This window comes from Panthera uncia, chromosome F2 (genome assembly GCF_023721935.1).
Source record: "Panthera uncia isolate 11264 chromosome F2, Puncia_PCG_1.0, whole genome shotgun sequence".
Lineage (NCBI taxonomy): Eukaryota > Metazoa > Chordata > Mammalia > Carnivora > Felidae > Panthera > Panthera uncia.
The window spans coordinates 16641335-16663161 of NC_064812.1; the positions used below are offsets into that span (position 1 = coordinate 16641335).

At 34.8% G+C, this 21827-nt stretch overlaps 1 protein-coding gene across 3 annotated transcripts in view; it reads left to right on the top strand.

Annotated features, from left to right (window-relative positions):
• Positions 1-21827, top strand: part of ATAD2 (ATPase family AAA domain containing 2) — a 68172-nt gene that overhangs the window by 6114 nt on the left and 40231 nt on the right. For all 3 annotated transcript variants that reach the window (XM_049632919.1, XM_049632920.1, XM_049632921.1), the window contains exons 2-9: positions 4733-4881; positions 9596-9645; positions 10996-11161; positions 11500-11602; positions 11935-12022; positions 13695-13865; positions 14482-14599; positions 20380-20487. In XM_049632919.1, the coding sequence (XP_049488876.1) occupies positions 4733-4881; positions 9596-9645; positions 10996-11161; positions 11500-11602; positions 11935-12022; positions 13695-13865; positions 14482-14599; positions 20380-20487 (953 nt within the window). The remainder of the gene's footprint in view (positions 1-4732; positions 4882-9595; positions 9646-10995; positions 11162-11499; positions 11603-11934; positions 12023-13694; positions 13866-14481; positions 14600-20379; positions 20488-21827) is intronic.

Here is a 21827-nt window from a genome sequence, read left to right on the forward strand (position 1 = left end):
TCTCCACCTCTCCCCCTCTCTCCACCTCTCCCCCTCTCTCCACCTCTTCCCCTCTCTCCCTCCCTCCCTCTTTCTCTCAAAAATAAACATTAAAAAAAAAGATGAAGCTTAGGAGGGATATCACTGCTATACTAGGTATAACATGTATACCATTGTGTATTAGAATATGCTGATCAAGCTTTCAAGGGGTCCTATGTCTAGATGAATACATTTTACGTCAGTATTTTGACTGTGATTTTTAAAATCCTGTTTACACTTCAGTGGTTGGATTGAGACTTGAATTGACTCAACCAACTGACCCACATACATATTTTTTGTTAGGAATTTAAAGGTTGGATGAGCTTGGTCTTTTGTGGGAAAACATATTAGAATATTTCTATTACACAGTTGTATCTACTTTGGGGAAAAGCTTTTGTTCTGTTGTTACTTCTTCCCTGAACTAACTTACTGATTCTGCAAGATTATAAGAGACTGAAAAATCTTAACAAAATATTTTTTTCCTCTTTTAAAACTCTACTTTAAAGAACTATCAGTGCTCTCATTATTTAAGTAGATTTAAAAAAAAAATAAATGAGGACATTACATCTCCAGGTTTAGCTTTCAGATTCAGCACGTTTTCTCTTGGCTTTTTACTTCTTAGAAAATTTTTTTCTAGTAATACATGTTGTAAAATGTAAAAAATAGAAAGTGAAAGTACTCATTTCTATCATCAAATGTTAATGCACAGTTGGCATTTAACTTACCCCTTGAGAATTATTTTGATAAGCTATATTAAACTGTGACTTTGATTTAATAACTGTGCTAGTTTCCTTAGGAAATCAGATGTTTATAAGATAATCCATCTGGAAGTATTTATAACACGAAAAATTGCAGATAATTTAAATATAATTCATTAAGCAGTTTATTAAATTGATTCATGTAATGGCTGGAATACTAGTCTTTCATTTTAGAAGATTTTTAGAATAGTATTTCAGGGCATGGGAAATGTTTTGTGTTACTAGAAAAAAGTTACAAAACATAAATAATAGTCCAATTTAAATATTGTGTGAATATGTTTGCATAGGAAAAGAATAGTTAATACACCAGAAGGTTGACATTTATCCTGGGTAGCTGGAATTAAAGGTGATGTTTTCATCTTTGTGCATTTCTTCATTTTCCAATTATAATGAGCATGTATTGCTTTTATTTTTATATTGTTTTTGTAAGAAACATTTTTGAAAACTGATATTTTAAAACTCCCCATTATGTACCTCTATGTAGGTGATTCCCCAAGAATCTGTTTTGTTTTGTTTTTTCTCCAAACAGTTAAGGAAAGCTTTTCTTGATGCCTAGCACTTATTTAGGGAGTATGAACGAAGCTACTCACTATGCAAATCAAAGATTGACTTATACCACTTACAAAATTAAGTCTTCCAAGTTTTTCAGGGAATCTTTTTTCCCAGTAGTTAGCACCTCCCTCCCTATTTCCTATGGAAACAAACCTTTTTTATTATCTTCAGGAGTATGATGATACTACTTTCTTTTTTTGTTGTAATAAAACATTGATAACATAATATTATTTTGACCATTTTTAAGTGTACAGTTTTGTAGCCTTAAAGTACATTTTGTTCTGCAACCATCATCACCATCCATTTCTAGAATCTTTTATCTTCTAAAACTGAGACTCTGTACCCATTAAACAGTAACTCCCCATTCTTCCCTCCTCCCAGCACCTAGGAACTACCATTCTTTTCTGTCCCTATGAATTTGACTACCCTAGGAGCCTCACATAAGAGGAAACATACAATATTTGTCCTTTTGTGACTTATCTTACTTAGCCTAATGTCTTCAGGTTCATCCACATTATAGCAGTGTATTGAAATTTGCTTCCTTTTTAAAGGCTGGATAATATTCTACTGTAAGTACCACAGTTTTTTAATTCATTCATCATTGAACAGTTGGATTGCATCTACTTTTGGCTATTGTAAATAATGCTGCAGTGAATATGAGTATACAAATGGCTGCTTTCACTTCTTTTGAGTAAATACCCAGAAGCAGGATTGCTAGATCATATGGTAATTCTGTGTTTAATTTTTTGAGGAATTGCCATATCATTTTCCACAGTGGCTGTACCATTTTGCATCCCTACCACCAATGTACAGGGGTTCCAATTTCTCCACATACTTACCAATACTTATTTTCTCTTCATTATAATAGCCATCCTAGCAAGTGTGAAGTGACATCTCATTTGTAGGTTGGCTTTGTGTTTCTCTGTGACTAGTTTGGTATCTTTTTGTGTTTATTGGCCGTTTGTATATATTCTTTAGAGAATTATCTATTCAAGTCTTCTTCCCATTTCTTTTATTGTTTTTTGTCGTTAAAATATAGGAGTTCTTTATATATTATGGATATCAATCCTTTGTCAGTTAATTGGATTTGTAAATATGTTCCCCTGTTCCATGGGTTTCCATTCACTCTGTGGATAGTATCCTTGGCACAAAAGTTTGTAATTTTGATTAATTCCAGATCTTTTTCTTTAGTTATCTGTATTTTCAGTGTCATATCTAAGAAATCATTGTCAAATCCAATGTTATGAAAGTTTTTGCCCATGTTTTATTCTAAGAGTTTCTCTGTATTCTCTTGTACTTTTAAAGGTTTCCCTTAAAATGGTTTTGCTATCTAAGGTTTATCCCATCCTGATTGGTTTAAGTAGTTAGGAAGGGGATCATTTCTGTCATCCTACAGTGCTGACATTAAAAAAATAAAACTACTACATCAGTCTTTTTATCCACTGGAATCTAAAAACCGTAGTTATTTGATATTTGTCTTGGACGTTAAAAAAATACATAAACACATTCCTTTAACAGCCAGAAATTTTATCTTCTTTTTTTTCCTCTCTTTTAATTTGTATTCTCAATTCACTTAACCCACAGCATTTTATCTTGATATACTTTTGTACTTAAAAGTAATTTAAGTGTCCTTTTGTACTTGTAAAAATTCGAAGTGTTTTACACTTTTTTGTGATCACAAGGCTATAAGAAATACAATCTATTAATATTCAATTGATTCAAACAGCAAAAACATACCTGTTTTGATTAAAAATGATTAAACATAGAAAGTAAGATTTCATTAGGATTTCATGTGGTTGAAGTCCCCCCACCCATATATCTGTGGAAGAATCTTACTGCTGAAGATCATGTTTGTCATTAGTTTCATTGTTTTTATAAATGCAAGCACTGAGAAATGAGAAACATTGTTCACATAAGTAAGTAGACAGTAATGAAAGGAGTTTAGCAGTGCCACTCGGTTTTTCTGGCTTGTATGCCGAAAAACACTAGCCCAAAAATTTTTTTCATGGTCTCTTAGCTTGATTAGGTCTCCTTTCAGTTTTGTTGAAAGCAGAAAATTAGAAACTACCTTACCTAACAAAGGATTTGTTGCCTTGCTTTGTCATTCACTTTCTTAACACCTGCACTAGTGTTTTTCTTTGGCTTTAGGAAGGTTTTTAAGGCCTTGAGGCAGTCCACAATGGTAAGATGGAGAATGGGTGAGAGACATGACTTTCTTTTGTAAAATGAAAGAAAGGTAAATGGAAGAGGATGCCTTCACGCAAATCAGTTTTGTTTTTTTTTTAAGTACATATGGAAGTTGAGAATCTGGAAATAGATTCCCATAAAATTTTTCTTAGAAAGTCTTGTTATACTATACCCATCTAAGATGTAGCTGTTCATTTTAAAAATAAGACACCTACTTAAAAGTGTAAGGTATTCCTTTTTCAACCATCCTTACATGTAGGTACACTGATAAAAGTGGTATCACTTAACGTTTTATGAAGTACCCGCCTAATTCTTAACACAAATCCTTGTGGTTTACATATCCTTATTTTACTTGTGAACCAGTGCTCAAAGCAAAATTAAATGATCAAATGTCTTGATAAAACAAAATGAAATGACTGGGTAAAGCCAGCCTAAGGGGTTGGGGGTACACTAATGTTGCAGGTTTTTAAAAATACTGCCTGTTTTTCTAGAATTACCAATCTTCAGAGTAGTATGGCGTGTAATTAGAGACTTGTTAGGTACTTTGGCCTTTTATTTTTATGTGAAAGTAGCCTTTATATGATTTCAGAGAGATATGTATGAACTTTTGAATACTTCATGACAAGCTCTGTAGCTCATAAAGCAGCTCACTAAGAGAAACTCTAGTCTATTGAGCAATAATAAAGTTACGTAGAGCACTATGGTTTTTATAACAGATTAACATACATAAACAATTTTTTAATTCAAGTGTTGCATCATCTGGGTGAAACTGTGAAAGAGATGGTAATAACTCCTTTTGTCATCCAAGCCCAAATTATAGTTCTGATGGTCCAGTTACCTTAAAGTTGCTGCCAGTGGTTGCATGACAGGCAATGGTTTGTGTGTGGGTCTTTCTGATTTCCATAGCCTAAAAGGAGCATTTGTTGTAAACTATATACTTTATTCCCTGGAGTACTTGCTATGAAATAGAGCCACAAACCATCAATAAATTTTATATTAGCTATTTCATAGATATTGGTATTTGTTTATCATGAAATTTGCTGGTATTTGTTTATCATGAAATGATTGTTTAGATACTATTGTAGTTTCTTGGGGAGATGCAGAATGATTCTGCACAAAAAGCAGTTGTTAAAAACTTGTAATCAAAGAAAACTCTTAGGAGTTTAACTAGAGAGTTTGAAGAAAAACTTAGATGGCTTTCTTAATTTTTCTTAAAGGATGGGTCTTCAGTTAAGGAAGTTGAAACCTACCACCGGACGCGTGCCTTAAGGTCTTTGAGAAAAAATGCACAGAATTCTTCAGATTCTAGTTTTGATAAGAATATGGAAATAACAGAGAAACGTGCTAATGGAAGGCATTTTACAAGGTAATACAAGATGGTTGAATTCCAATTCAAAATAGTTTTAAAGTAACTTAGGATTTGCATTTAATTTTTAAGTGTATTCTTGACCAATCATCAAGACGAAATGAAATTACCACAAATGAATATCATTGAATTAAAATTTTAATATGTACCAGGTTTGTTTTTATTGTTCACAGAGAGTATTTGTGATATGTGTGAGTGCAGCTGACAAAGTTGCTTGAAACTATTTGAGTATATTTGTGACTTTTTCATTTTAACTTGTTTATGATATGTGGTTTTGTTCATAATTATACAAAGCCTTTATTCAAAATAGGAATTATATTTCTGTTTGCTTGCTATCAAGCAAATCAATTGAGTTATTTATGAATTTGTGTTAGTATGCTTCTAGAGCAGTCACATAGGAGACAGAACATGATTTTTTTTTTTTTTTACTTGTCTAAGGGGACTAGATGCTTTATACATACTTAAATTTCATTTCTCAAGAACCCTGAGGTAGGTGGCATGAATTCCATTTTAATACTCAAGGAATTAGTTTTAGTGAATTTAGATAGGTGATTCAGGGAACTTGGATTTGTTTGGTTAGGGGCAGATTTAAATTTAATTAGCTAAAAACCTTTACTTTTCCTCCCACTTTGGTGGGCCTAACATAAATGAGCAGGAAAGTGCTAATTAGAATAAATTTCTTTTGATGAAATAATTGTTTTATATATTAATTCTTCTCATAAATTTCTCATAATGACTTATAGGACTAGAACCCTCCTCTTAAGTTTATTTTGATTATTTTATGTAGCAGATTTTCCAGATAAATGACATCATGCCCTTTTAAATTTGTTTTTGTTACTATTTTTTTTGCTACTGTTGTTTAAATAGTCTTTCATTACACATTTTAAAATTTGCATCCATTTTTTCATCCATTATTTATGGCATGTTTACTACTGTATTTCATGGGATCCAAGATAGCAGCAATTTAAACACTCATTATTTCATGAGACAGTAAAAGAGAAAAAAAACACCGAAAGTTAAACATTCCATCAATTTTAAGACCCATCTCTAATTTCAGAGATGCTAAAGTGGGGGGAGAAATGTACAACTTACAGGATTGAAATACAATTTAAACTACCCCAGTATTTCTGAAACTTCAAGTCTTCTTGGGGTGTGGGGAGTGGCCCATGGATTCTGTGTGAGAATTTTAAAATTTATTTCATGATCTGAAGTAAAAGTTGACATTCTGGATCATCTAAATTGCTACCTTGCAGAGAATAGTCATAAAATTTCAGGCCCTACATTTGTGCTTACAACTAGTTGGCAGTAACTAGTACTGCTTGAATTATCTCAGGCTCATGAGATAAAAACTGAGTCTGACCATAATACATAAATGATGCTTTGAAGAGAAAGCCATGGATGTGATGTCATGACCTGCTGTTGAAATGAAGGTTTGGAATACTTCAAAAAGAGAAGTGGATGAATTGAGTCATGACATAAAACAAACCAAATTTAAGAGAAACTGATAGCAGTCTGTACCATATTCACACAGCAAATGGCTATTTTATTTCAGCAAAACCTCATGTTAATATTTTTGTTAGTGTTCAGTTTCATAGTTTTATTTGTATAAAATGTAAATAAATCTATGTCTCGTTTGGCTTGTACATAGTCAAAAAAATTTAATGTTGGAAGTCCTTAAAGTCTTTATCTTTTAAAAAAATCTGTACCTTATTCAAGTTGTGAAACATGAATAAAAAATCTGTACCTTATTCAAGTTGTGCTGGACCTTATGTTAAAAATGTATAAAGGAATGTTTTAAAATAGGTACTTTTTTAATCTAGAATTAAAGATGAGTGACTTGGTATTTTTAAATTTGATTCCTTCTAAAATATATTGAATTCCTGTCTTTTCAGATTGTTTTTAAATAATAACTTTATGGAGATATAATTCACATACCATAAAATTCACAATTTTAAAATATATAGTTCAGTGGTTTTAGAATATTCACAATATTGTGTCACCATCGCTTACTGTCCAATTTCAGAACTTTTTCACCACCCCAGAAAGAAATCCTGTTATATTATCTCCCACCTCCTTCTCCCTCCCCACTGGCCCCTTAGGAACCATTAATCTACTTTCCATCTCCATGGATTTGCCTATTCTGGACATTTTATGTAAATGGAATCATATTTATGGCCTTATGTGTCTGGCTTCTTTCACTTGGTATGTTTTGAAGGTTCATTTTATTGTGTACCCATCAGCACTCCATTCTTTTTATTCCTGAATAAGATTCTGTTGCACGATGGACATTTGGATTGTTTCTACTTTGTGGCTGTTATGAATGATACTGTGAACATTCGTGTTCAGTTTGTGTGGACATAGGGTTTTGATTATTTGGGGTATATACCTAGGAGTGAATTGCTGGGACATTGGGGAACTGCTGAACAGTTGGCTAAAGCAGCTGTACCGTTTTACATTCCCACCAACAGTGTATCAGGGTTCCAGTTTTTCCACATCCTTGTCAACACTTGTCATAGTCCATCTTTTTTTGGTTTTAGCCGTTTTAGTGGGTGTGAAAGTATCTCATTGTGGTTCTGATTTACATTTCCTTGATGGTTAATAACATTGAATATCTTTCCATGTGCTTATTGGCCATTTATATGCCTTCTGAGGGGAAGAATTTCTATCTTATATAACTCTGAATTAAGATCATTATTACAAAGACTTATTTTACATAGTGATAACATCAGGATCTGTTTCTATAAGACTTAGATAAAGTGGCCTACAGTATTGTTGAATTTTGTTTTATGTAGTTTCCTGTTTCTTACCAGGGTGACCCTTTTTGTGTTGCTAGTTTGCCTGAGTGTAGTAATCTCTTTACTTCTTTCTATGTCCCTCCATCTCTTTTGTTTTCTCTCTGAGGCTCAAAGACCAGGGGACTAAGACTGTTAGACTAATATAGAAAGATTTGAGTAACTGTACCTTGAGGGCAGGATCTTTATTTCTTTGGTCCTGTAGTTCTTGATTATGGTCCAATAATCATAGTTTTCAGGGGGCATATGAAACCTCTGAAAGAAGATACAAACTTGTATGTGTATATGCAGTTTTCTAGGTAGAAAAGATCTGTAGCTTTTATCAGATTCGCAGGAGTTGAGAAAAGTCCAGACACCTGTTTTTGTAAATAGTTTCATTGGAACACAGCCATGCCCATTCATTCTATGGCTGCTTTCCTGCTTCGTTGTTAGAATTGTTTTTGTGAGTAGTTGTGACAGAGACTATGACTCACAAGCCTAAAATATTTACTATCTAACTGTTTAAGAAAAAGTTTATCAACCCCTGCAAGGGGAGAGGTGCTCCCATTCCCCAACAGGCAGAGAAAAAAGAGAGGGAGGGAGGAAGGGAGGTGAGAAAGGGAGAAAGAGGAGGGAGAGGAGAGGAGGGGGCCAGAACATTGTTTTATCATTGTGTTCTAGCATTTAATAGGGACTAATAGGAAGTGCAGACCTGCATGGTATGGAGGGAGGGGTTCTTTTATGAGAAATGTCTATGAGCCTGTGAACAAGCTAGCCCTGACCTGTTGATGGATTGCTCAAATGTTTTTATTTTGTTCTTGGTTCTTACCAAAAGAGATAATGAGTTCATGATGACTTACATTATTGTGAGGACACATGATTTAACTTTTGGATAAGATGGTTCCACTTTATTTTAAAATGTCACATTTGAGGGGCGCCTGGGTGGCGCAGTCGGTTAAGCGTCCGACTTCAGCCAGGTCACGATCTCGCGGTCCGTGAGTTCGAGCCCCGCGTCAGGCTCTGGGCTGATGGCTCGGAGCCTGGAGCCTGTTTCCGATTCTGTGTCTCCCTCTCTCTCTGCCCCTCCCCCGTTCATGCTCTGTCTCTCTCTGTCCCAAAAATAAATAAAAAACGTTGAAAAAAAAATTAAAAAAAAAATAAAATAAAATGTCACATTTGAAATCCCATGTGTATAACCAGCCCACTTGCAAATAGCTTGACATATAGGTTGATTAATAGATGTAGCTATCTAGGTATGGAAAATTGTGTCCCTAAAAATAAGTTAATGAGATAAACTGTTTTGTTTGTTCAGTGGATTTTGGAAAAAATATTAGGGGAGGGTACTTGTTTTTTTTAAGCCTTTGAAAGTGTTTAATTTCCAACTCAATAGATTCTGTCTGCCAGTTTGTAAGTGGGATATCTGATTCATAAATGGGACTGTTTCTGCAGGTGAATGATAATGCAGGTCATAAAGTTAGTAGCCAGCAAATGTTTTTAGAAGGAAATTAACATATCACTAAGGGACATTAGTTCTGTTTATAGTTACAAATATTTCAAAGATGTGCAATAACTATATTCCTATGATATAAAACACATTGTCTTGTTTTTGCTCAATACTTACAGTTCAGTTATACCCCAATACTTAGGTTAATGATATAATTTCTTGTTTTAACTAAGATACTTTGATTAATTCTGTTTAAGAGTTCATGCATGTATCATTGCATTTCACAACAGGCTTCTCAGAGTTTGTTTAGCCGTAACTAAACATACGTGAGCATAGATATTCTAAAGATTTTTATTTTTCAGTGTTTTTTAGCCTTTTACGTATCTTAGTATTCTCTAAGCTGATTTAACTTTTTACCCTATTTTTTAGTTATCATAAAATATGGGATTTAAAATTATGTCAATTATTTTAAAATTTTTAATATGTTTTTTTTATATAGGCAATTGGCCAGACAGCAGGCTGATAAGAAAAAAGAAGAGTGCAAAGAAGGTAAATAATGTTAAAGTCATTTCAGATTTAAAACCTGTAGTTCATATTTTGTGTACAAATGTATTGAGATACATACAGTAAACTGTACATATTTAAAGTATACAGTTTGTTTGGTTTGACACAAATGTATGCTGTGAAACCACACCACAATTAGATGGTAAAGATAACTATCACTGCCAAAAACTTCCTCAGGCCTCTTTATAATCATACCCCCAGCTCCTCTCCAGGCTTTCCACACCCCAAGATTCCTGATCAATCACCAGTCTGCTTCCTATCACTATAGTTTAGTTTGCATCTTCTAGAGTTTTATGTAAATGAAATTATGCAGTATGCACTCTTTTTTGTCTGGCTTTCTTTTAGTATAATTACTTTTGAATATCATCCATGTTGTTGCATTTTCTTGCTGAGTATTCTGTTATATGAATATACCACAATTTGTGTATTTCCCCCAGCTTTATTGTGATATAATTGACATATAACATTGTTTACGTTTAAAGTGTACAGCAAATGTTAATTTGGTACATTTATATATTGCACAATGATTACTGTCATAGTTTTACCTAACACCAACATCATGTCATATAATTACTATTTCTTTTTTGTGGTGAGAACATTTAAGATCTACTCTCAGCAACTTTGAAGTATATAATACAATATATATTAATTATAATCTCTATACTGTACATTAAATCCTCAGAGCTTATATATTTTATAGCTGGAAATTTGTATTCTGACCAACATTGCCTCTTTTCTCTCACCTCCCAGGCCTTGGTAACCAACATCCTAATCTGTTTCTACGATTTGGGCTTTTTTTTAGATTCCACATTTAAGTGATATTAGACAGTATTTGTCTTTCACTGATTTCTTTCACTTAGCATAATGCCCTCAAGGTCCATCCATGGACCTTGGGTATTTGGAAGAATATCCAAACAACAGGATATTCTTCTTTCTCATGGCTGAATAGTATTCTTTTATGTGTGTATATTTTTACAATCTTCTTTATCCATTTATCCATTGATGGACACTTAGGTTATTTCCCACAATTTGTTTATTCATCTTTTGGTGGACATTAGGGTTGTTTCCAGTTTGGGGCTATCAGAAACCTGCCTTGAACACAAATCTTTGTACTATATATCTTTCCTTTTCTCTGGGGAGTGGAATGGCTGGATCGTATGGTAGGTGTATGCTGTAACTTTATTTTTGTTTCCTAATATTTTTAAGATAGGTCAGTTCAAGATATTATGATCTTGTTACATGAAAGTGTAGCTATTCAATTGTTCATTTTAGAACTGTTTTATAAATGCCATTATTTAAAATCTTTCCATTTATTTTCATTTACACATCTTGAAGACAAAGTGGTTCCGGTTACTCGGTCGTTGAGGACTAGAAACATTGTTCAAACTAAAGAACGCTTGCGTGAAGAGAATGGTGATGTTGAAGTTCGCCGAAGTTGTAGGATTCGAAGTCGTTACAGTAGTGTGAACCAATCTGTGCTGTTTGACAAACTTATAACAAAGTAAGTAAAAATTATTTATATCAAGATGATTTAGGTGGCATAATTTGTTGTTGGGGAAGGATCATAAATTTCAACTAGCCTGAGTGTTTAGCCTGAGTGCATTCAGCTGTGTAAAGCAAAAGGGAGAAAGATTATTAGAGGACTTTGAATGATTCTATATAGATCTTTAAATTCTTGGAAAAAAATTATAGAATATTTTTACACAGGTAAATCAGTGCCTTGTATAGAGATATTTAAAATCCCAGCAATTAAAAAATATAATGGGAGAAAAATCAAGCTTTTAAAACTGTACCACTCTTTTACAGTTTTAGCTTATATTTATGTCAATTTTCTTAAAGCACTGCTGAAGCTGTACTTCAAAAAATGGATGACATGAAGAAGATGCGTAGACAGCGAATGAGGGAACTTGAAGACTTGGGAGTGTTTAATGAAACAGAAGAAGTAAATATTTCCTTCCTCACTCTGGAAACTAAGGCAACATTGTGTGTCAGCTACACTTCAGTAAAAAAGAATATCTCCTGTTTCACGGCTGATTTAGTGATCTCCAATTTAACCTTTTTTCTATAGTACCTATCCATTTTTGGTAAATTATTCATTGTTTTCAACATCTTTAAACTGTTCAGCATTTGTTTGATCAGTTACTAGATACTGCTGGAGTTTTAACAGTTTATAGCTATAAATATCTTCATTTTATTAAGCAAGATAGGAAGGTCCTACTGAATTTTTTAAATAAATATGCTAAATGTTAATGGTTTCTGTTTAAACATTTTTAGGAGAATCTTAATATGTACACAAGAGGAAAACAAAAAGGTATTCAAAGAACTGATGAGGAAACAACTGACAATCAAGAAGGCAGTGTGGGTTAGTCTTTTGTTTTACTTCTGGGTTTGAATTTCAGCACTTTTTATTTAGTAGAATATAGCTCAGTTCTTCTATTCAGAAGCTGTGACATTATTGGTATTTTGCGAGAGATCAAAGGATTGGTCATAATTTAAAAGTGAGAACAGGGGAGGGGCGCTTGGGTGTCTCAGTTGGTTGAGCGTCTTTTTTCTTTTTTAATTTTTTTTTTAAACGTTTATTTATTTTTGAGACAGAGACAGACAGAGCATGAATGGGGGAGGGTCAGAGAGAGAGGGAGACACAGAATCTGAAACAGGCTCCAGGCTCTGAGCTGTCAGCACAGAGCCCCACGCAGGGCTCAAACTCCCAGACCGCAATATCATGACCTGAGCCGAAGTCAGACAATTAACTGACTGAGCCACCCAGGTGCCCCGAGCGTCTAACTCTTAATTTCGGTTCAGGTCACGTGCTGAGCATGGTGCCTGCTTAAGATTCTCTCTCTCTCTCTCTCTCTCTCTCTCTCTCTCTCTCTCTCTCAAATTAAAAAAAAAAATGAAAAAATAAAATGAAATAAAAGTGAGGGCAGGGGAAAGCTTAAAAGGATAGTGTGTTTTGTTTGGGAAAGTACATGAAATCTACAAATCTAAAGCAAATAAACCTGGTTTGCTTATATAATGCATTATAGACAACACATCTCTACCAATTTTAGTTGAAAGGTGATTAAAATTAAGTTTTGCTCTTCTGTTAGGAATTACAACTGTAATTTATTAGAACTTTTCTTGAGTGAAAACCGATTTTCTGAAATGGATTTTAAATATTTGGTGAGGTGTTTTACATTTTTGTAAGTAGATATTTGAGTTATGCTCTGTGTAGCTCAGTGACAGCCAGAAGGGCTGGATGGAATTTAAAACTTAAGTTTAAAAGGCAAAAGTTGGGGTGCCTGGGTAGCTCAGTCAGTTGGGGATCCAACTCTTGATCTCAGCTTAGGTCTTGACCTCAGGGTCATGAGTTCGGGCCCTTGTGTTGGGCTCTGCACTGGGCGTGAAGCCTACTTAAAAAATTAAAATTAAAAATAAGTAAAAATGAAAAAATTAAAGGAAAAAGCTAAGTGAGGAGATACTTTAATTTGTCAACATGTTAAATTAACTTGGAAACTTAAGCATAGTCACTTATATTAATGAAATAAGCAGCAATACCATAAACTTTAGTTTGGTACTACTGACAGTAGCCTTTAAACATCTTTCCCTATTTCCTTTTTTCCTTCCTCTAGTTATTTTTAATTCTATAATTTACTTCATTTTTTAAAATCTTCATTTAATGCTGCGAAAGAATCATTTCTATGAGCAATCTAGAAGTAAATTTTTAAAGGAGGGTCTCTTTCTCTTTCAATTCCCCTTTATTAAAAATTGTTAACATTTTGGTGAATATTCTGAAAGTAAATGTTTCTTTTTTTTTTTTTTTTTCAACGTTTTTTATTTATTTTTGGGACAGAGAGAGACAGAGTATGAACGGGGGAGGGGCAGAGAGAGAGGGAGACACAGAATCGAAACAGGCTCCAGGCTCCAAGCCATCAGCCCAGAGCCTGACGCGGGGCTCGAACTCACGGACCGCGAGATCGTGACCTGGCTGAAGTCGGACGCTTAACCGACTGCGCCACCCAGGCGCCCTGAAAGTAAATGTTTCTTAACTGTAGAATCATCTGAAGAGGGTGAAGACCAAGAAGATGAAGATGACGGTGAAGATGATGACGAAGATGATGAAGATGATGACGATGAAGATGAAGAAGATGGGGAAGAAGATAATCAGAAACGATATTATCTTAGACAGAGAAAAGCTACTGTTTATTACCAGGCTCCATTGGAAAGTAAGTGTTACATATATTTGTCCTAGGAGAAGATGTAATTATATTACTTTTATCTTTACTGCTTTTCCTCTGCTCTTATTTTTCATGTTTTCATTTTGTAGAATATCCATGGCTGTTGTCTTTCTTAAATTATCCTAAATGTGCAAGAAGTCATTACTTCAAGAAAGTTAGATGTTAGCCTTGACCAAAGCAAATAATTGGGCTGTTTTGAAATTTCATGTCTGTCTTTACTTACTTTAGATTTTATAGCTTTCAACTTAGTTTATTTTTTCACTTTGTGTAAATAAGACTGCTTTTGATTTATGTTACAGTTGTGTTTCAGTCCTAATGAGCATATATATGCAGGGCTGATAACCAGCTGTTATGCATCAGTATAATCATAATGGTTGTTTATGGCCAGTGTGTGTTTTGGTTGGGTGGGTGTCTGTGCTTTATATAATTTTCAATAGCAACCCTGCAGACATAAATGACTTTAAACGTGGACAGTAAAATAGTCTGTGGTAGATATGTACTAGTATTTTCATGGAAGGCAGCACCTTTGTAAGTATTTAGATGAAGAACAAAATTATCTTCATAACTACTTAATATGTCACATACCTATAATTCTTCTTTTTAGAACCTCGTCACCAGAGAAAGCCCAACATATTTTACACTGGCCCAGCTTCTCCTGCAAGACCAAGATATAGATTATCTTCTGCGGGACCAAGAAGTCCTTATTGTAAACGAATGAACAGGTTTGGTTCTGAAGTACTGATTGATTTATAACAACGTAATTGTGGCTGTGATAGGTAGGATTCTAGAGTTTTAGGACTGGATGTATCCAGATAGAATTCTAGAATCCTGTATCTTGGAGAGTTCTCTCTATGCCTGTAGTGCTCTTATCCCTGCTACCACTGACTAGTTTTTGCTTTTGCTTCCATTACTAGGTAGTTAGTAACTACCATGGTAAGGTAGTTTATTTCGTTGTTCCACACTTTACTAATAGAGAGCTACCTTTGCTTCAGTGTTTACTGTATTCCTGGCTTGGTGTTAATAAGCATCTCACATAGACTGTTTTATTTAATCTTCACATTAAGTTAGAGTGTAGGTTAAGTCTACTATTTCACATAGTATCACAGACATATTTTCTTACTGTGACAAACATTCTAAGTTACATAGCTTTCTAGACTTTTCACGATGCTAACCATCCTCTTCTGGATCTGGTTTTTTCCCTGAGGTTTTATTTCCACTTTAAAAAAATTTTTTTCTCATATAGTAAGAAACATTAATTTTCTTTGACTATTAAAATTATTTGTGGGTTTCTTTTCCTTCTACATCATAACACTTGCTGGTTGTCTGTCATATTTAAGTCCAAAGAGGTAGTTCTTGTTATTTCCTCATTTTCCCAAGTTAAAAAAGGCTTTCTGATTCATTAAAACTTTCTGGGTAATAATAACATTATACTAGTTCATGAATGAGAGAGCTCGTGGTGAAGATTAAAGAGACAGGGGAAAAAATGACATTTGTGTGGAAATGGTACTTTTTTCTAATATTAATTTCCTCAGAGGTGAGACTGAAATCCTATGAGACTTCAACTATTTGAACAGCTCTTGGAAGTCTCCTCATAGAAGCAGACTAATAACTGAAAGCAACACTTTTGTAAATACTGACATTCTTCTAGGAAAAATATGAAATACTGCTTGTGTCCCTAGGTCTTCTAATTTCATTTTCAGAGTGTCAAAATCACAAGCGTACATCCTAGATTTCCTGTTTCATCATCCCTTTCCATAAAACCAGAGCCCAGAAGGATGGAAGGTCAGGAGGGCAACTGTCAGAGGTGCCCAAGATAAACTGCACCTGAAAGGAGGCCACACTATCATTACTTTTCATAGGCCCCTTTGGAATATTGTTAAAGACCAGTATTTTGATAGTGAAATCTAATGATCTGCAGAAAAGGGGGGTAAAGTGTAACGTTCCCTGGAATCCCCACCAAGCATAAGGCCCAGGGCAGCTGTCTTGGTTGCCTGACTTAAAGGATAAACCTCTACTAGATCCAACAGAAGTGAAAAAGGCCAGCAGTTCCTTTGAGATTAAATTTCTTCTTCCATTTTTAATGGGTATATGTTTCTGGAAGTAATGTATTTAATGACTGCCTCTGTAGTCACCACCTATAATGGATCTTGCAGCAGGTAGGAATTTTTTTTTTTGCTCCTTTGGTGCTCAGGTTCCCATATTTGGTTCACAGAGTCTACCGTTTATTTATGTAAAGTGTCTCATACTTCTTTGGGTGCAGGACTTTTTTTTTCTCCAATTAACAAATGTTTGAGTACTACCATGTACTAAGCACTATGGATATAAAAATGACTTAAGTCAGGATTCCTGCCCTCAGATCTCATAGACTAGTGGAAGATTTGACACATTTATTTGTTATTTTATTATGTATTTATGTATTTATTTATTTTTTATTTGCATGTAGTTGACACATGATGTTACATTAGTTTCAATTTTACAACATAGTTATTCAGCAACTGTATATGTTATGCTTTGGTCACCACAAGTGTAGCTACCATCTGTCACCGTAACAGCGGTATTAAAATAGTACTGACGATATATTCCCTATGCTGTACCTTTGCTCTTGTGACTTACTCATTCCATTACTGGAAGCCTTGTATGTTCCACTCCTGGTCACCCATTTTGCCCATCCTCCCTTACCACCCCCACCCCCCCACCACCCATCTGACAACCATCAAGCTTATTCTCTGTACTTATTGGTCTGATTCTGCTTTTTGTTTGTTTATTCATTCTGACACATTTAAATTAAAGTATGAACTAAGATATTTAAATTGTACCCTGAGTCACATTATTTGACTTAATGACTGATTTTGGTTTTGATAGCTTTGTAAAAATTTTTTTCTTTTTGATAACAGATTTATTGAGATGCAATTCACATGCCATATAGTTTACCTGTTTAAAATGTACAGTTCAAGGGGTTTTCACAGTTGTGCAGCTATAGCCACAAACGATTTTAGAACATTTTTCTTACCTCAGAAAGAAACCCTGTACTCTTTAGTTATCTCCAGTCCCTCCATCCCCCACAGCCCTGAGCAGCCACTAATCTTTTATCTGTCTCTGTAGATTTGCCTATTCTGAGTATTTCATACACGTGGACTCTTTTGTGAGTGACTTCTTTCACTTGGTACATTTTTAAGGTTCATCCACGTTTAGCATGTATCGGTACTTCCTTCTTTTTTATTGCCAAATAAGATTCCATTGTATAAATATACCATATTTTGGGGGTTGTTTCTTTTTGTGAATCATGCTACCATGACCATTTGTGAACAACTTTTTGTATGGACTTATGTGTTCACTTCTCTTAGGTATGTACCTAAAAATGGAATTGCTAGATCAAATGCTAACTATATTTACTGTTTCAGGGAATTGCTAAATTATTTTCCAGAATGGCTGCTTTATTTTACTTTCCCACAAGCAATGTATGCATGTTCCAATTTCTCCACATCTCAACTGTTAATATTATCTGACCTTTTGAATGTAGCCCTTTAAACCTTTTTTTTTTCCCCCTAACACTCTTACCAAGGTAATATGAACATCTCTTCCCCTTTAACACTGTAATGGTCATTTTGCTCAGCCTTTTTACTTTTTCTTAAAGAGACCAGCTTCTGTTTATATTCATGTCCTACTTCACCTACTTAGGCATGGGACCAGAGCACACATTCAGAGAATCATTTGGGCATTGCTCTCGGTACCCATGGCAAATGGTCGAAAAACCTTGCAGCCACAGTGCAGGATCTTCCAAGGGTTTTTTGGCGTGCTTACCATAACAGAGGTTCAGGAACGCTGCCTTTAAGCAGGATTTTCTTTCTTATGATTACTCACCTCTACTCATCTAAGGTTTATTCTTTAGTTTCAGTCTGCAATTTCTGGAACAAGCCCAATCCCTTTGAACCTGAAGGTAACCTAGTACCGTTGCTTCACCAGTATTCCAGAGTGCCCCTTACCTGGTGTCAAGGTGCTAGAACTGGCAACTCTAAACACTGATTAAGTTCACAGTGCTGGTCCAGCACTTGTCTATGCCAGAATTTCAAACAGTTTTAGTAAAATGAAAAATAAAGAGTGAGTGTGGGTGTGGGTGTTTAGAATCTCTTTAAAACTGAAAAAATGGCCTTTCTACAGTATAGAGTAATTGTGAAAACCCTGGACCCATGACTAGGACTGCTAGGTTTCAGGCCCAGCCCTACCACTTATTAATGACCTTTAGCAAGTTACTTAACCTCTCATTTCAGTTTTTTGACCCATAGAATGAGAATGATATTAGCTGTCTCACAGTAATGTGAGAATTAGATGAGTTAATACACGAAAAGCATTTAAACTACTATTTGGCATGTATTGAGTGCTCTATGTCTTTGTTATAACTACAATGCTTAAAAGCCCTACTTTTCAGGGGCGCCTGGGTGGCTCAGTCGGTTAGGCGTCCGACTTCAGCTCAAGTCATGATCTCGCAGTTCATGAGTTCAGGCCCCATGTCGGGCTCTGTGCTGACAGCTCAGGGCCTAGAGCCTGCTTCGGATTCTGTGTTTCTGTCTCTCTCTGCGCCGCCCCCCCCCCATCCCCCACTCCTGCTCACACTTTGTCTCAAAAATAAACATTAAAAAAATTTTCTTTTAATTCCTTTTCAAACATTGGAAAATTTATTTCAGTCCACAGGTTTTGTTGTTTGCTTATAATTCTTTTGGTTTGTGAAATAAACAACTGGAAATTACCAGTGTATATAGAAAGTGGGTTTTTTGAATAGACAAAGGTTTGAGTTCTGACACCATCGTTGCCTAATTCTAATATTTTAAGCAAGTTATTTAAACTACGAGCCAGTCACATTGGCTGCAACTCTAAAGTGAGCCTGCTGATATGTACTTGTCCAGAGCTTTAATTAAGATTCAGTGGGATAATATATCTACTATCTGGTACAAGAAGCATTTAATAAATGTTAGTCCTTTTTATTGTGAAGTTAGTCTTCATTATGTGAATACATACGGAATTCACTTACAGTTATGTGAATTATGTGCCTCCAGGTTAGAGTTGTTTTGTAATATTAATGGTAATATTAAATAAATTAGTCTTTCATATAAAATTGCAGACTTGTACTAGATAGTTTTAGTTTCAAGCCAATCATAAGAATAGTCTTGGGCATGTTTGGGGAGGTGGACATTGGAGGATTATTTTCTCATTTATATATCTGTGAGAAACCCCTTATCCAAAACCTGTGGGGCCATTTGTGTTTCATAATTCAGACTGGGGTGAAGGGGGAATTACAAAGGTAATGTATAACATTAACATCTCTAGGAGTGTCTGGGCCAGCACTGCCTAGTCAAATGTGTAATAGCAGAACATATGAATAATCATAGTAAGTGGGACAAATAGAGACTGAATTTCCTTTACAACATTTCATTTTTTTTAATGAATATAATTTATTGTCAAATTGGCTTACATACAACACCCAGTGCTCATCCCAACAAGTGTCCTCCTCAATGCCCATCACCCATTTTCCCCTCCCCCCCATCTTTATGACATTTCAGATCCTGGTAAGTGAATAGTGGAAAAACTTAGAGTATAAGATTCTGCACCTATGTTATGGAAATAATAGACTGTGAACCTTTAATATTTTTGGAAATATCTACTTACTGTGATTGCACTCTGACTCAGGAAAAGCTCTAGACCCTGAGCCAATGATTAAAGGTTTTCCCAGCTAGATTCTGTTTTTCCTATGGGTGTTTTGCAACAAATGCAAAGGTAGAAGTGATTGAAATTTTTTTTCAGTATTTGTAGCACTTGGTGTCTTATTTAGTACTACCAACCAGCCTAAGAATTTGATTATATCCTTACCTCCTTTTTGTGAGAAAATTAAGGCTTATATGGGTTAAGTAATACATCCATATTGACACAGCAGTAAATGACAGTTGTAAATTTACAGGTGATGGTACTGTAGATAAAAGGTCATCTTATTTCTCACTGTATTCCTAGTATTTTTTAAACTCTTCTTGATCCTTTTTGGTTTGCATAAAAATTCTCCTGTTCTCCTTTTAAGATTGACATTTCAAAAGGTGAAATTATATATAGTATAATATTACAAATGTGAAGCTATATGTGGTATAATATTGAAAATGCTTTCTGAAGTTATAGTCCCAAAGAGTTTAATATCCTCTTTTTCCCACCTTTCTCTTTGAGGGTAACTGATTTACATCAAGACTAAGAAGTCATTCTGCTTGGACCATATTCTATCATAACGAACATTTGATTGTCAGCTCTATCACAGCCACCTATCTCTTTCCCTTCCTCTCAGTTATCCATGTATTTTATTCCTTCCAAAAGATTGAACCATCAAAGCCTACTCCATTGCTTCAGCAAATGTATTAATTTTTTGATAAATCTTTTTGGATCCTTAGGTAATTCTGATGTTTGCATCTTATGCCTCTGTTTTTCCTGCCCTCCTTCGTCATGATTTCAGTTTTGCTCTTTACTTTAGGCGAAGGCATGCAATCCACAGTAGTGACTCTACTTCGTCTTCCTCTTCTGAAGATGAACAGCACTTTGAGAGACGGAGGAAAAGGAGCCGCAATAGAGCTATCAACAGGTAAGTCTTCTACTGATGCTTTTTAATACTATAAGCTATTTTTTTGTAAGTGGTGAGAAGGCTGAATAATTTGGGAGCAGATACAGCTTGACCAAATTTAAAATTTTGGGATACCTGGGTGGCTCAGTCAGTTAAGCATCCGGCTCTTGATTTCGGCTCAGGTCATGATCTCACAGTTCATGGGATCGAGCCCCACGTCAGGTCGACACTGACAGCACAGAGCCTGCTGGGGATGCTCTCTCTCCCTCTCTCTCTCCCCCCCCCAATAAATAAACATGTACAAATTTTTACAAAAAGTTCATGTATAAATTAGAATGCCGTCTTGTTTGAAACATCTATATTTGAAACTTAAAATACATTAGAACATTTTCTTTTACAGCCATTGTATAGCTCAAATGGTGCTTGACAAACATGGACTTGAGGAAACTTGAAATTTTTTCACTTCAAATACATTTTTTTCTGTTTATAATAATTATAATAATACATTCTTATAGAACTCTTTAGGAAAATGGGTTTACTTATTTCATAACTTTTTGTAATATAAGTTCGTGTAAGTTCATATATAAGTTTATAGCAAGGATCATACCCATTTTACAGATGTGGTCAGGGGAGTGAAAAAAATGCAGGGCTTGTATCCTAATAAAGTAATATTCTCATAGAGTAAAAACTGCATGGTGAAGCAATTAGAAACATAATAATTGAAGGGACATGCAAACCGACCATTCTCTGTATCCTAAGCTCTATTCTTTTACCACATTAGCTCTGCCCTAGTATGGTAGCCACTAGTTACATGTGGCTATTAAGCACTTGAAATGTACCTAATCTGAATTGAGAAATATTGTAAAATTTTGTAAAAAAAAAAAAAAAAAAAACACATTCTTGGATTTCAAAGACTTAGTATAAGAAAGAATGTAAAATATCTCAGTTTTTTAAATATTTATTTTGCATATTGAGATGGTATGTTTTAGATAAGTTGGGTAAGTGAAATATATTATTACTTTTTCTTTAGTGTATCTAATAGAAAATTTTAAATTACATCTTTGACTTACATTTCATTTCTGTTGGCAGCACTGAGTTAGATCATCGAAAACCTGTATTACTTAGACTGATGTTTCTTTGCCTTCATTCATAGAAATGTACATCTAATCCTGTAGTTTCTATATCATGCAGTTATATTTCTATTAAGAACTATAACTTAGTCAGTTAGCGTCCAACTTCAGCTCATGTCATGATCTCACGGTTTGTGGGTTCAAGCCCTGTACCGGGCTCTGCACTGACAGCTCAGAGCCTGGAGCCTCCTTCACATTCTTTGTCTCCCTCTCTCTGCCCCTCCCCCACTC